General features: G+C 42.8%; 2 protein-coding genes across 2 annotated transcripts in view; one reads left to right on the top strand and one right to left on the bottom strand.

Annotated features, from left to right (window-relative positions):
* LOC117393369 (semaphorin-4B-like) overlaps positions 1 to 10491 on the bottom strand; it is a 45617-nt gene extending 35126 nt beyond the window's left edge. Inside the window, exons 1-4 of the mRNA XM_033991488.2 lie at positions 10455 to 10491; positions 9568 to 9614; positions 9311 to 9478; positions 8110 to 9173 (exon numbers count right to left, since the gene is read on the bottom strand). Of these exons, the coding sequence (XP_033847379.1) occupies positions 8110 to 9173; positions 9311 to 9478; positions 9568 to 9614; positions 10455 to 10491 (1316 nt within the window). The remainder of the gene's footprint in view (positions 1 to 8109; positions 9174 to 9310; positions 9479 to 9567; positions 9615 to 10454) is intronic.
* The window catches only part of pex11b (peroxisomal biogenesis factor 11 beta), a 217894-nt gene that overhangs the window by 108363 nt on the left and 95926 nt on the right, over positions 1 to 13605 (top strand). The window lies entirely within an intron of this gene.

Raw genomic sequence — 13605 nt, 5'->3', positions numbered from 1 at the left:
CCTTCTGACATTGACTGATCCCTCTAAATCTCTACCAGTACTGATTAGCTGTGTCGAAGAGTTTGGCCTTATATCCGGATACAAAGTGAACTTTGATAAATCTGTTATTATGACTCTGGCAGATTCAGGAAATGTTGAGCCTAAATATGTTAAGCCCTTTCGCTGGGAGCCGTCAGGTTTTATATACCTGGGAGTTAAGGTTACACCAACATTGAGTCTTTTATACAAAGAAAACATTAATGGAATGATTGTGGGTCTTCGTGAGATGTTGACAAGATGGAAGGCTCTACCAATCTCATTCCTGGGACGAATTAATCTTATAAAAATGATTATCCTACCCAAAATATTGTACCCTACTAGTATGCTCTTTGTGATTTTAAAGTCTGAAGATATAAAAGTAATTAACAAAGCAATGGTGGACTTTATTTGGGCAGGAAGGAAACCAAAACTCAAGTTAGAGACACTTCAGTTGCCCAAAGAACAAGGAGCATGGGGCCTACCTAATTTAGAGTATTATGTCCTTTCAATGCAAGCTAGGATTATTTCTGTCTGGATACATGAAAATGCAGACCTGCCCTGGTTGAATATTGAGGTTGTTTTGTGCAAACCATCATCACCTGTCAACTTGTTGGGGAGCAAACTAAACAGTGTAACAGATACAGTTAAAGGTAATCCTCTACTTTATAATGCCCTATGGGCGTGGGGAAGACTAAGAAAACTGTTTAAAAGTAACCAGTCATTCCACATTTTATCGACTTTGATAAATAATCAGGACCTATTGCCACAAACTATAGGAACAAGTTTTACAGGATGGCACATTGCTGGGATTCATAGGTTTTTTGATCTCTTTACAAGGGGAGAATTCAAATCTTTTGAATTCCTGAAATCTCAATATTCTTTACCAAATAAAGATTTCTATAAATATTTGCAATTAAGGCATTATGTACAGCAAAAAGCTAAATCTCTTAAACTTACACCAGAGTTGTATCATCTGGAGGTATTTCTCATTAATAATAAAGAGCATAAGCATTTTATATCTAAGTTTTATTTGGAAATATATTCCCTCAGTGTGGATAAATTGGCATGGTTAAGAAAATCTTGGGGAATTTTGCTTAAAAGTGAAGTTGATTCACAGCAATGGGACAAAATCCTAACCTTGCCATCTAAAATCTCCATTTGTAATAGGTTTAAAGAACTGCAGTACAATATTCTGCATAATGTATATATTTCTCCAAATATTTATAGTAAGTACAATGTGGGTACATCGCCAAATTGTCAAAAGTGTAAAATTCATGTGGGCACGAGGTACCACTGTTTAGGGGAATGTGCTTACATCCAAACATTTTGGAATGAAGTCTGTGCCAATATTAGTAAAGCTATAGGTCAGCAGGTGGCAGGAAACCCAATGATGTGTTTACTGGGACTTATCCCTCCTTCACTGGCACAACATGAGCATATTGTTCAATCATTCTTAATGATGGCTAGGAAGAGCATTATGGTAAAGTGGGTGGGTGATGATCCTCCCTCTGTTTCCCTGTGGAAATCTCTGATGTCTGACCTCTTGTCTATGATCAAACTTGGATATTATATTGATGGAAATTCTCAGCTCTTCATGGACAGATGGAAGAAGCCACTGGAAGCAATTGGACTTAAATCTCAAATAGACTCAAATGGACAACCACTTTGGACTTGAACTACTACACACTTTTATGGATCCTGGATTGGAATATTTTATATAGATGTTTTCTAGACCAGCCTGTAACCTGTACTGTTCGTTTGTGTGTTTCATGTTGTATGTAAAAAAAGTAAGAAAAGTTATAAATAAATAATATATATATAAAAAAAAAAAAGCACATGTTAACTTGAAAACTACCACTACATGACATCACAAGGAGAGCAACAGACTAATAATAAAGGGTTACTCAAACATGAAACAGAACACAACTCCAGGTATGTTTTTGAGGAAGTAACGGCATTCTTACATGGTTTAAAACTCACAAGAGTTAATTTAGCATAATATATTTGCATTTATCAAAATAAATATCTACAAGATTTTCACAATTATCCAATTTATGTGCCAGAAGTTTCATGTCATCACTCTCACTTTTCTCAAGTGTTAAGTACAAGACATATGAGTTATAACCTTTTAACCTTTTTTTTTTTTTTTTTTTTTTTTTACCTTGGGACCCAACGGTTTCAGTAAAAAGTAAACTGGGCTCCAATCTCATATTAAATGCATTATTTACTTATCGTGCGGTCCTCAAGTAGATGCTCGCAGCCCTACTGAACCCCGGCCCTACGGTTAACAGTCCTACATTACTCAAAATTGACTCTTGTGAGATTTAAGCCATTTAAACCATGTTATAATACTGTTGCCTCATCAAAAACATATCTTGAGTTATGTTTTGTTTTTTTTCACATATGTTTGAGTATTGCTTCATTAAGGTTTCAAAATACTTTTAGTGTTTTCCATTTGAGAGAAGAACACAGCCTAAATATACAGGGTTTGTCTGTTAAACATGTGTAAATGAACCAAAACACAACTCCAGGTGTGTTTTTGATGAGGAATCATAGATGGCATAAACATAACATAGATTAGTGATTCACTGGGTTATAATATACTGTATTGCTGCTATGCTAAAATTGAAATTTGAATTTGATACTATGAGATGCTCAGTACTGATTATAGCCAAATAAAAACTATAACTGTGGTTTGTTATACTATTAATACTTTTTAATTGATTGTAAATAATTACCATGTGGTTTAATACTTTATTCTAATAAAGACAATACAACTACAGACCAACTATTTAGTGTCAATACTTGTTCAGCACTTCTTGAGTTTGTAGTTTCAGTAGTTTTTCACTACCATCAGACAGAAGAGAATGTGTAGATGTGGTTGCTCCTCCTGGGAGTCATGCAGATATAGTCTATTGTCTGTTGAGAGCAGGGGATTTTGAATATAGAACAGGGAGTGTGCTATTTATCTAGACAAATGTATGTGGATATGAGTACAGTAGCACACACAGTACAGCAAAGAGACGTGAGCAGAGATGGCTCTTGCACTGTGCCTGCTGCTTATGGGCATCACTCTGAGATCAGCTGACCTTTCTGCTGTCGGTAAGACACATTTATAAAACACCATCTTTTACCTGGTACACCCGGTGTCTTCTTCTGAGCATGTGTGCTTGTCTCCACAGGGAAGAAAACCACTCCAATCCACTCACATATGACAGCCAGGTACATATGTTTCTTGCGTCTTTAATATGAAGTAATAAAATGAAACTTTCAAGAAAATAAGTTCAAATTAAAACAGCAAGCAGTGATAATGTGACATGTGATTCAATATTTCCAGTGTTGTGTTGAAGATAAATGTTTATGGCCCATTATTCTTTGCAGGGGGCACTGAAGGGTCATTTTTAAAGACAGAATTTTAATTCCACACACCATTTTGTCCTGCACATCAAAATACATGCATGCTACATTGGATTTCTCTGAATCTGACAATGTTTACAAAAGTTGCAGGAATTTTTATACTTTCAAAATGGCTGCTTGATTAAGAGCTCATCATCAGGTCTAGACCCTAAAACCTGCCTCAGTTTGGAGTCCATTGGATAAAAAACCTAGGACAAGTATGTTAAAGTATGATGATTCAAAATGGATGCCTTCACATCAGTGTTAGTGTGGCACCCATAGACTTTTTTTGCTCGTGGTCAATGAATAGTGTGCGCACCAAATTTCATCAGTCTACAACAAACTCAATTTTTCTGTCCCATTACTATTGAGCAGGGGGCGCTGGAGAGCTTTTTTTGTAGATAGAAGGTTAAGTCACATATCATTTTATCCAGGACATCGAAACATTCAAACACCACATTAGGCAGTTTGAATCAGAAAATGTCTGCAAAGGTTCAAGGAAACTTTTACTTTGAAAATGGCTGCTTTGTGAAGACGTCATCATGACCACACCCTGAGACTCACCTAAATTCTTTTAACAACTTTTGATGCCAGATATGTCCTGATGTTGCTACCTCTGTTTGAAGTCCATCAGATTAGAACCCTAGGACAAGGGCTAGATTTTTGCCATCTGCATATTTTGATTCAAAATGGCCGCCTTCACCTTGGAGATGGTGTGGTCCCCATAGACTTTTTTGCTCAGGGTCAAATAAACAATGGAAAGGCACGGCAACTTTATTTGTATAGCATAATTTGCACACAAAGTAATTCAAACTGATTTAGAGAATAAGAAAGACATTAAAATCACAATATAACAAATCAAAACATAAATAATCATCATAAAATTAACATTATGGAAGAGTGCAGAATAAAAACTTTTCAGTCATATGCACAGCTAAACAGAACCCTTTGAGCCTGGATTCTATGACACTAACATGTCGGACATGCATTTTGGCACTAGGCGATGGAGAGATGTGTACACAAGCAGAGCAGCAATAATCCAATCCAATCCAATCCAACTTTATTTCTAATGCACTTTAAAAACAACAGAGTTGACCAGAGTGCAGTACACAACAGACATTTTAAAAACACAGATAAATGGCAGACATACAAATAAATAACTACAAACTGTACACTATAAAAGTCAACATATCAATGAAAAGCTAAAGAGAAAAAGTGCGTTTTAAGAGCTGATTTAAAAGTAGAGTGACTCAGCCTGTCTAAGGTGCAGGGGCAACGTGTTCCACAGTTTGGGACCAGCCACAGAGAAGGCCCGGTCCCCTCGAAGTTTCCTCCTCATCTCAGAGATACAGGAAGCCAGTTATATTGCAGCCATTTGCTAAAATAATTTAAGTTATTTTTTTCCTCGTTAATGTACACACAGCATACCATATTGACAGAGAAACACAAAATTGTTGAAATTTTTGCAGAATTATTAAAAAAGAAAAACTGAAATATCACATGTCTATAAGTATTCAGGCCCTTTGCTCAGTATTTAGTAGAAGCATCTTTTGAGCTAATACAGTCATGAATATTTTTGGGAATGATGCAAGTTTTTCACACCTGGATTTGGGGATCCTCTGCCATTTCTCCTTGCAGATCCTCTCCAGTTTTGTCAGGTTGGATGGTGAACATTGGTGGACAGCCCTTTTCAGGTCTCTCCAGAGATGCTAAATTGGGTGTAAGTCAGGGCTCTGGCTGGGCAATTCAATAACAGTCACGAAGTTGTCCTAAAGCCACTCCTTTGTTATTTTAGTTGTGTGCTTAAGTCATTGTTTTGTTGGAAGGTGAACCTTCAGCCCAGTCTGAGGTCCTGAGCACTCACAAGGTTTTCATCCAGGATATCCCTGTACTTTGCTGCTTCCTGCTTCTGCAGAGTGCAGACGCAAACCTTGCTTGCTCCTGCTGCTTCCTTCTTTACGTTCTTTTTAATCGTTTTACCTCTTCCAAGTGCTGGAAGATTTGTTTAGTTATTATTTTCTTTTAAGTAAACCAAGACTTAATTTTTTTTTTTTTTTTTTTAAACATTTTTTAACTCAATTTCTGACGAGCCAGCGACATGTCCGGGGAAAGACACCAAAGGAATTCCTTCTGTGAACGCTGTTGGGACTATCACCAACAAATTAATGAGCTACAAGCATGGATATTTGTTTTTGAATCTGAAAAAGGACTTCACCGGACACTCCCTGTGACTTCCAGTGGTAAGCAGCCCACAGTTACTTTCAGAGAAGAGTGAAAAAACTGTTACTTTCAACTTAAAGCTGAGTGATACCGTGTCTTTCCCAAAACTTTGCAAAGACAAGAATCCCAAGCCAACACAACAAGTGATAAGAGGCAATGCTAATATAGTTACATCACCCAAAATACAACTTACAAACTGATTTTTACCACTGTCACAGACTGATGTTGATGTTAATATACAAACAGAAAATGGATTTTTGTCGCAAAACAAGAGCAATGAAGTTGGCAAAAGAGCGGCGGCAGACAGGTGGTCTGTGCCAAATGTCAAGGTCAGAGGTACGCTGCTGCTAGGAGACGGGGCTATCAGAGATGTGACTCACAGAGGAATCCAAACTTGCTCTTATGCCAGTCACACTATTTCTGAGATTACAAAACTCCTGCCAGTTCTGACAACATATCAAGGAGCTAAACAGCTGATTGTGCTCGTGGGTGCAGTTGACACCGAAATGAATCAGACTGAAACCTTGAAAAAGAATATCACTGAATTATTTGAGGAGCTTGATAAAGTGGAGGTTAAGACTTTCATCAGTGGACCTCTTCCTACCATAGACAGAAGGAAGATGAACAAATTTACCCGGCTGCTTCAGCTGAACACATGGCTGTTCAACACATGTGCGATTAGAGGACTGCACTACATTGAGAACTTTAATCTATTCTGGAAACGAGAGGACCTGTCCTAGGGAAATGGCCCGCACCTGAGCAGAGGTGGAGTGAGAGTGCTGACGGAGAACCTCCTCCACGCTCTGAGGCACCGGCCTGGACAGGGTCCTGGGCCAGTGAGAGAAAAAAGGAATGAGAGAAGCATCCCTGCTGTGCCAGCCAGAGACTGGGCCAATGTGTCACAGCACCATCAGCAGCACGACAACTACAACCACCATCTCCCCCAGCGAAGGAGTCACCACCAGCAGCACAACCATCTCCCCCAGCAAGAGAGTTAGCAGCACCACCACCTCCCCCAGAGAACAAGTCAGCAGCACCACCACCTTCCCAACTGAAGGATTCATCTCCAGCATCACTTCCCTCAGGGCCCTTGTCACAGGCCTTGAACCTGTCTGTGACAGCCCCAACAGAGGTTTCAGTCCCAGCAACATCTCCATCACCTCCCCAGCCCACAGACCAGCCCTGGGTCCCCTTTGCTACATCCACTCCTTCTAGGGACTTCTCACTCTCCTTTTCCTCCCCACCTTCACATCTAATATAGTGTGATCAGGAGTTCTGGCATCAACTACTGAACTCTTCCCCGTATCCACCTATCCCCCCTCGTCTTTCACCCAAACTCCCCCCGCTCCACTTCCCCGGCCCTCACCTGGTCCCTCACCCAAACTCCCCCCTGCTCCACTTCCTCGGCCTTCACCTGGTCCCTCACCTACTCTCTCCCCTCCTCACCCTTCCCTGCCTTCCCCAAGAGCAGGGCCTCTGCTGTCTGAAGACATACTGTCATGATAAAAATACAAGGCTGAGACCTTGTGATGGAGCCTACTGTATATCTACAGTTACATCACGTAGACTGATTAACAGAAGGACAGTTAGACTGCCCAATCAGACAAGTTTAGTTCACATTCCCTGTAAGACGATAACATCCAATCCTACTGAAACTAAGATCTTTATGTAACAAGTCATTTTTAATTAATGATTTTATCTCTCCTTTTAATCTTGATTTTATGTTTTTAACTGAAACATGGCTTGACAAAAACACACCTAATGCAATTCTAGTGGAATCGACTCCACCCAACTTCAAATTAGAATCTGAAACATGAGTAAACAAAAAGGGTGGAGGTGTGTGTGCATTTTTTAGAGATAATTTAGTTACTCACAGGTTGTCATTTGAGGTGTTTTCATCTTTTGAGTTTCTGTTGTAAAGCACGAGGGACCAAAAATACAGAACTCGGAAGTTTTACAGTGTTTATTTACAAAGTGAAGACAGGCAAATGACAGTAGATCAGACGGTGTGTCGGGAGCGGGGAGTTAGCCATGGTCCAAGGGAAAATGTGAGGAGCTGAATCTGAGATGAGGAGATCAGTACAGGTACAGGGAAGCAGGGTCAAAGACAGGAGAGCTGAGCTGGTCCAAGGAGCGGGATCTGGTGAGGAATAAAAGGTATCCGGTAAGCAACGTAAAAAGCAGGGAAAAACATGAACAGAGCCAAGCAAGGTATATTCACGTGAACATGCAGACGATCTGGCGCCGATTGTCGGGTCCTGGCTCTCCTTATCCACCGCAGGTGGAGCTGATGATGATTGCTTCCAGGTGTGCATGAGAGGAGCTAAGATCTCCGCCCAGCTCCAGACTCAGACACGTGAGGGAGATGGACAAATGACAACAAACAAGGCAGGACAGGCCGGGATCATGACAGTAACCCCCCTCCCCTATTGGACACCCAAGCTTATCCGGATGGGCGCAGTGAAAATCCCTGACCAAGGGTCAAGAATGCGTGCCCTAGCCATCCAAGAACGCTCCTCAGGACCATACCCCTCCCAGTCCACCAGGTATTGAAGTCCCCTGTCTTGCCGTCGGACATTGATGAGCCACCAGACGGTAAAAGCCACGTAACCATCCACGACCTGGCCGGGAGGAGAGGGATCGGCAGGAGGGCAAAGGTCACTTGTACGGACATGCTTGATTTGGGACACGTGGAAAGTAGGGTGGATGCGGAGAGATGGAGGAAGTTGCAGTTCTATGCTGACTGGATTAATGATTTTGGTGATCTTGAATGGTCCCAGGAAGCAGGGGCATAATTTCCGGGAGTCGGTCTTGAGCGGGATGGTCTTGACATGACATGATGACAGCCAAACCGATTGACCAGGTTGGTATCTGGGAGCGGGAGTGTGGTGCCGGTCTGCAGCTGTCTTGGTACAAGCCCCGGAGTAGTGCAGCTCTGGTCTTCCCCCAGACTCTGCAACAGCATTGAAGGTGATGACAGGTCTTTTTCCTCTGACGGAAAGAGCGGGGGCTGATAGCAAACGGAGGCTTGGAAAGGGGATATACCTGTAGCCAAACTCACCAAAGAATTCGATCCAGGGTAAGAGTGTGCTCCAGGCAGAAGGGTTAGAAGATACCACACATCGCAATGCTGTCTCCAAGTCCTGGTTTGCCCACTCGGTTTGTCCGTTGGACTGGGGATGGAAACAGGACGTGAGGCTGACAGATGCGCCCAGACCCTCAAAGAAAAAGCGCCACACCTGGGCGGTAAACTGAGTGCCACGGTCCGAGACAATATCCAAGGGGATACCATGCAGCCGGAACACGTGCTTAGTAATCTGATCAGCTGTTTCCTTGGAGGTTGGGAGCTTTGGCAGGGCGATGAAATGGGCTGCCTTGGAGAAACGGTCGACGATGGTGAAGATGACCATGTTGCCTTGGGACGGTGGGAGGCCTGTGACAAAGTCCACTGCCACATGGGACCAAGGCCGCTTCGGGACCGGAAGCAGATGCAGCAGGCCGGACAGGGGTGAATGGGAGGCCTTACCCCTGGCACACACCTGGCACGCGGAGACAAAAGCCCTGGTGTCTCAGTAGTGTCGACGGTAGGCCACCAGAAATGACGTTTCAACAGCGAGAGGGTGCGATTGGCTCCTGGATGACAGGCGAACTAAGAGCTATGGATCCATTCCAGTACCTTGGAGCAAGCAGCATCTGGAACGAAAAGAGTGCCAGGTGGGCCATTACCTGGATAAGGGTCATTGCGTTGGGCCTCCCGAACCAAGTCTTCGATCTCCCAGGTAGATGGAATGATGGTTTCTGGTTCGGTGATGGACTTCTCCTGAGCGAACTGACGAGAAACCGACTAAAGAATAAGGACGTTTGGCAGATAGAATGTAGGAAAGATTCTTATGGTGAGTCCATAGCAAAAATGGTTGCTCCGCCCCCTCCAACCAGTGCCGCCAGTAGCTCGCGATCCCCCACATCATAGTTGCTTTCCACTGGAGACAAACAACGAGAGAAGAAAGCACAGGGAAACAAACGATTGTGGGGTTCAAACTTCTAGGAGAGGACAGCCCCCACTCTGGTGTCCAAGGCGTCTACCTCCACAATGAACTGTTGAGAGGGGTCGGGCTAATGTAGGATCGGAGTGGAGGTGAAGAGGCTCTTCAATTTGTCAAAGGCTAATTGGGCTTCAGGGGTCCAAGTGAACTGTCCAAAGTTATGGCTACATGGCTAAAGTCTCGAATCACTAATCTGCTGTTTCTAAGCAAAGTCCTTGAAAAAGTTGCTTACTAACAGCTTATTTTTCTCTAAATGAACAACTCCTTTTGATGTTTTCCAGTCAGGTTTTATAACCCACCACAGCACTGAGACTGCTCTTATCAAGGTGGCACATGACATCCGCCTGAACACTGATGTAGCCAAAGTCTCAGTGTTGATCCTGTTGGATCTGAGTGCTGCTTTTGACACTGTGGATCATGGGATCCTCTTACAGAGACTAGAGGACTGGGAGGGCATCTCTGGTACAGGACTAAACTGGTTCAAGTCCTATCTAGAAAACAGGGAGTATTTTGTTGAAATTGGAAAATGTGTCTCATATAAAATGTCCCTGACCTGTGGGGTCCCAGGATTGACCAGGATGGACCCTGTTCAATTTCTACATGCTGCTGTTAGGCCAGTTAATACGCAGCAATAATGTGTCCTACCACAACTATGCAGATGACACTCAAATCTATGTCTCACTGCAGCAGGTGAATATGGACCAGTAGATTCACTCTGCCACTGCATCCAACAGATCAGTGTGTGGAGGAAAAACAACTTTCTCCGGCTAAACTTACCCAAGACCGAATCATAGTCTTTGGCCCACAGAAACATAGAGAAAGTGTCAGCAGTCACCTCCAGTCTCTCTCTCTAAAACCTTCAAATCAGGCTAGAAATCTAGGGGTAATAATGGACTCAGACTTGAGCTTTAACAGCCACATCAAATCAATAACATCTGCAGCTTTTTGCCACTTAAAGAACGTTGCAAAAATCAAAGGTATACTGTCAAAACCAGACTTATCCATGCATTTGTCTCCAGTAGGTTAGACTACTGTAACGTCCTGCTCACTGGCCTCTCCAAACGAGCCTTAACACAGCTGCAGTACATCCAGAACACTGCTGCTCAGGTCCTGACTAGAGCCAGGAAGTACGAGCACATAAGTCCTGTGCTCAGGTCTCTGCACTGGCTTCCTGTAGCTCAAAGAATAGACTTTAAAGCAGCTCTGCTTGTGTATAAGTCTCTCCATGGCCTAGAACCAAAGTACATTTCTGACATGTTAGTGCCATATGACACACACTGAGAACTTCAGGGACTGGCCTCCTGCTGGTGCCCAAAGTCAGGACTAAACATGAGGAATCTGCGTTTAAGTTTTATGCAGCGAAAACCTGGAAAAGTCTTCCTGAAGATGTGAGACAGGCCTCTACTTCGACGATGTTTAAATCCAGGCTCAAAACATTTCTGTTCAGCTGTGCATATGACTGAAAGGTTTTTATTCTGTACTTTTCTGTTTTAATGTTAATTTTATGATGATTATTTGTGATTATTCATGTTTTGATCTGTGTGATTTTAATGTCTTTCTTATTCTGTAAAGCACTTTGAATTACTTTGTGTACGAATTGTGCTATACAAATAAACTTGTCTTGCATTGCCTTGTCATTCATCTTTCCTTTGATTGCAAACGGTCATCCTGTACCTGCAGCTGAAAAACACCCCCACAGCATGATGCTGTCACCACCATGCTTCACTGTTGGATAGACAGGTTATGAGGAGTGACTGGTTTTCCGCTTGGGATTAAGGCCAAAAAGTTCTATCTTGATCTCATCAGACCAGAGAATCTTATTGCTCACCATCTTGGAGTCCTTCAGGTTTTTTTTTTTTTTTTTTGTTCCAAGCAAACTCCATGCAGGCTTTCATGTGTCTTGCACTGAGGAGTGGTATGACTCCGCGTATGACACTGTAGTACTGTACGCAGCGCGCACGCAGCGCGCACAGCAAAGAGCAGGAGAGAGCGAACAGATCGTGACACAGAGCAGTGAACAAGAAACACTTTTGCTAAAGAAACGCTATGGAAAACATTTTAACAGGGATGAAAAGAAAGGCGGATATAGACAGAGGTAAAGTCACCCGAAAAATAAGACGAGGAAGTCTGATGAAGCGTATTTAGCACTTGGCTTCACCGTGACTCCGGTGGGACATGAGGACATACCGGTGTCTGCCGTGTCTGAAAATGTTGGCAGCGGACAGTATGAAGCCAGATAAGTTAAAGCGCCTCATTACACCTCAGTCACGCTGATAAGACGCTGGAGTTTTTTCAGCGTAAACGTGCCAAATATTGCCAACAATCATCTCGCTTTGTAAATGTCACTTAAAGCAGCAAGCACTGAGCATCATGTAAGGTGGCGTACCAAATTGCTAAATGACTTGTTTTAATTTGATATTTATTTAATTTTAATGTGTTAATTTGATGTTTATTTAATTTTATTTTTTATTTGATATTTAATAAAATTTCATTATATCATTTCATTTATTTTATTTTTTCACTCACTGGGTTAAGGGTGGGGCCATACAATATCATTTTTTATATGTCATGACATAATCATTTTTTATGCAAAATTTTATTTGTCAACAATGACATTTTTCTGGGCCGGGCTCCCATTGGTGCAATGTAAATCAAAATTAAAGCTCACTGAACTCTAATTTATGATACCACTTAATTGTCTATACATTATTGTCAACTGCTTGATTTTTGCGATTTTCCTAATGATACAGTGTTTAACTACATACATTAGCTACATAATGTATGTAGTTAAACACTGCATACATTATGTCTAAATGCACATATGCTTAGTGAGCAATTTGCAGTTTACTCAGGCCCAATATCACCTGTGTACACGGTTTTCCTTTGTACTTTGCGATGACACTTTTAATCATTTCTGCCTGATTGTTCTCAGGGTGTCGCTGCACCACTCCCTTGAGGTGGGCCCCAACCCCAGCAGACAGCACATCATTGTGGTGATGGAGGAGGAGAGCGGAGTGCTTCAGTCAGCCCTGCACCTATTTGAGAGACACTCCTCTACATCAGCTCTTTTGGTGTTCCACAACAACACCTTTGAGCTCCTCAGGGGGGTGCTGTCTTTTTCTGCGGTGCAGCATGAGCTAAGCCTGCTTGGCCATGGCCCCAGTCCTTCTACTCCCACCTGGGGTGCTCATTTCTCTGGACACACTGCACATGAGCTGACCCATCTGCTCGGGGCTCTCCTGTCAACACTTGGCCTGAGGAGCCTCAGCAGCATCACTGTGCTGAGTTGTTACCTGGGCAGGCACACACACTTCACATCTCAAATGCTACACAGTCTCGGGTCTAGAAACATCCACACTACAGTGTCTTTCTTCAGCTCCCCTGTGACAGTCAGTCCAGCGGGGGACATTCTGACTGAGAGAGAGGGAGTCTGGACATCTCATGATCTCACACAGCGAGTTACTGCTGAACTAGACCCCAAGCCTGTTTGGAGAAGTGGTGAGCTGGGCTGTTCGGGGCCCCTTTACAGGGAATATAAAGGTTCTGCATTGTTCTCTCAGACTTTAGACTGGCCCAGCCATCCCCAAATGTTTGTTCCCAAGGCCCTACGGAAGAAGTATGCCTGCATCGACTGTCTGGAGGGGCTGACCTGGAGTTTGTTCTTTGAAGAGAGTGAAAAGCGGCGTGCCCCTGACTTTTCTCCAGAACAGGACCAAAGAAACTTGACCATCACATGGCTAACTGTACCTGCACAGGACACAAATGTGTTCAAACATATCTCTAACATTCAAGATCTCCTGGTGGAAATCCGGCACAATGCCAGAGAAGAGATGTCCTCCAACCTGCTCTATGTTCTCAATGACTGTGTTTACAGAGTGCACTTGTCTAACATGAGTGTCCGTCTGGTAGGAAAGTTCCTCCAGGCTAA

This window comes from Periophthalmus magnuspinnatus, chromosome 11, assembly GCF_009829125.3.
Source record: "Periophthalmus magnuspinnatus isolate fPerMag1 chromosome 11, fPerMag1.2.pri, whole genome shotgun sequence".
Lineage (NCBI taxonomy): Eukaryota > Metazoa > Chordata > Actinopteri > Gobiiformes > Gobiidae > Periophthalmus > Periophthalmus magnuspinnatus.
The sequence above is the reverse complement of the archived record's forward strand: the minus strand, read 5'-3'. Positions and strand labels throughout refer to the sequence as shown.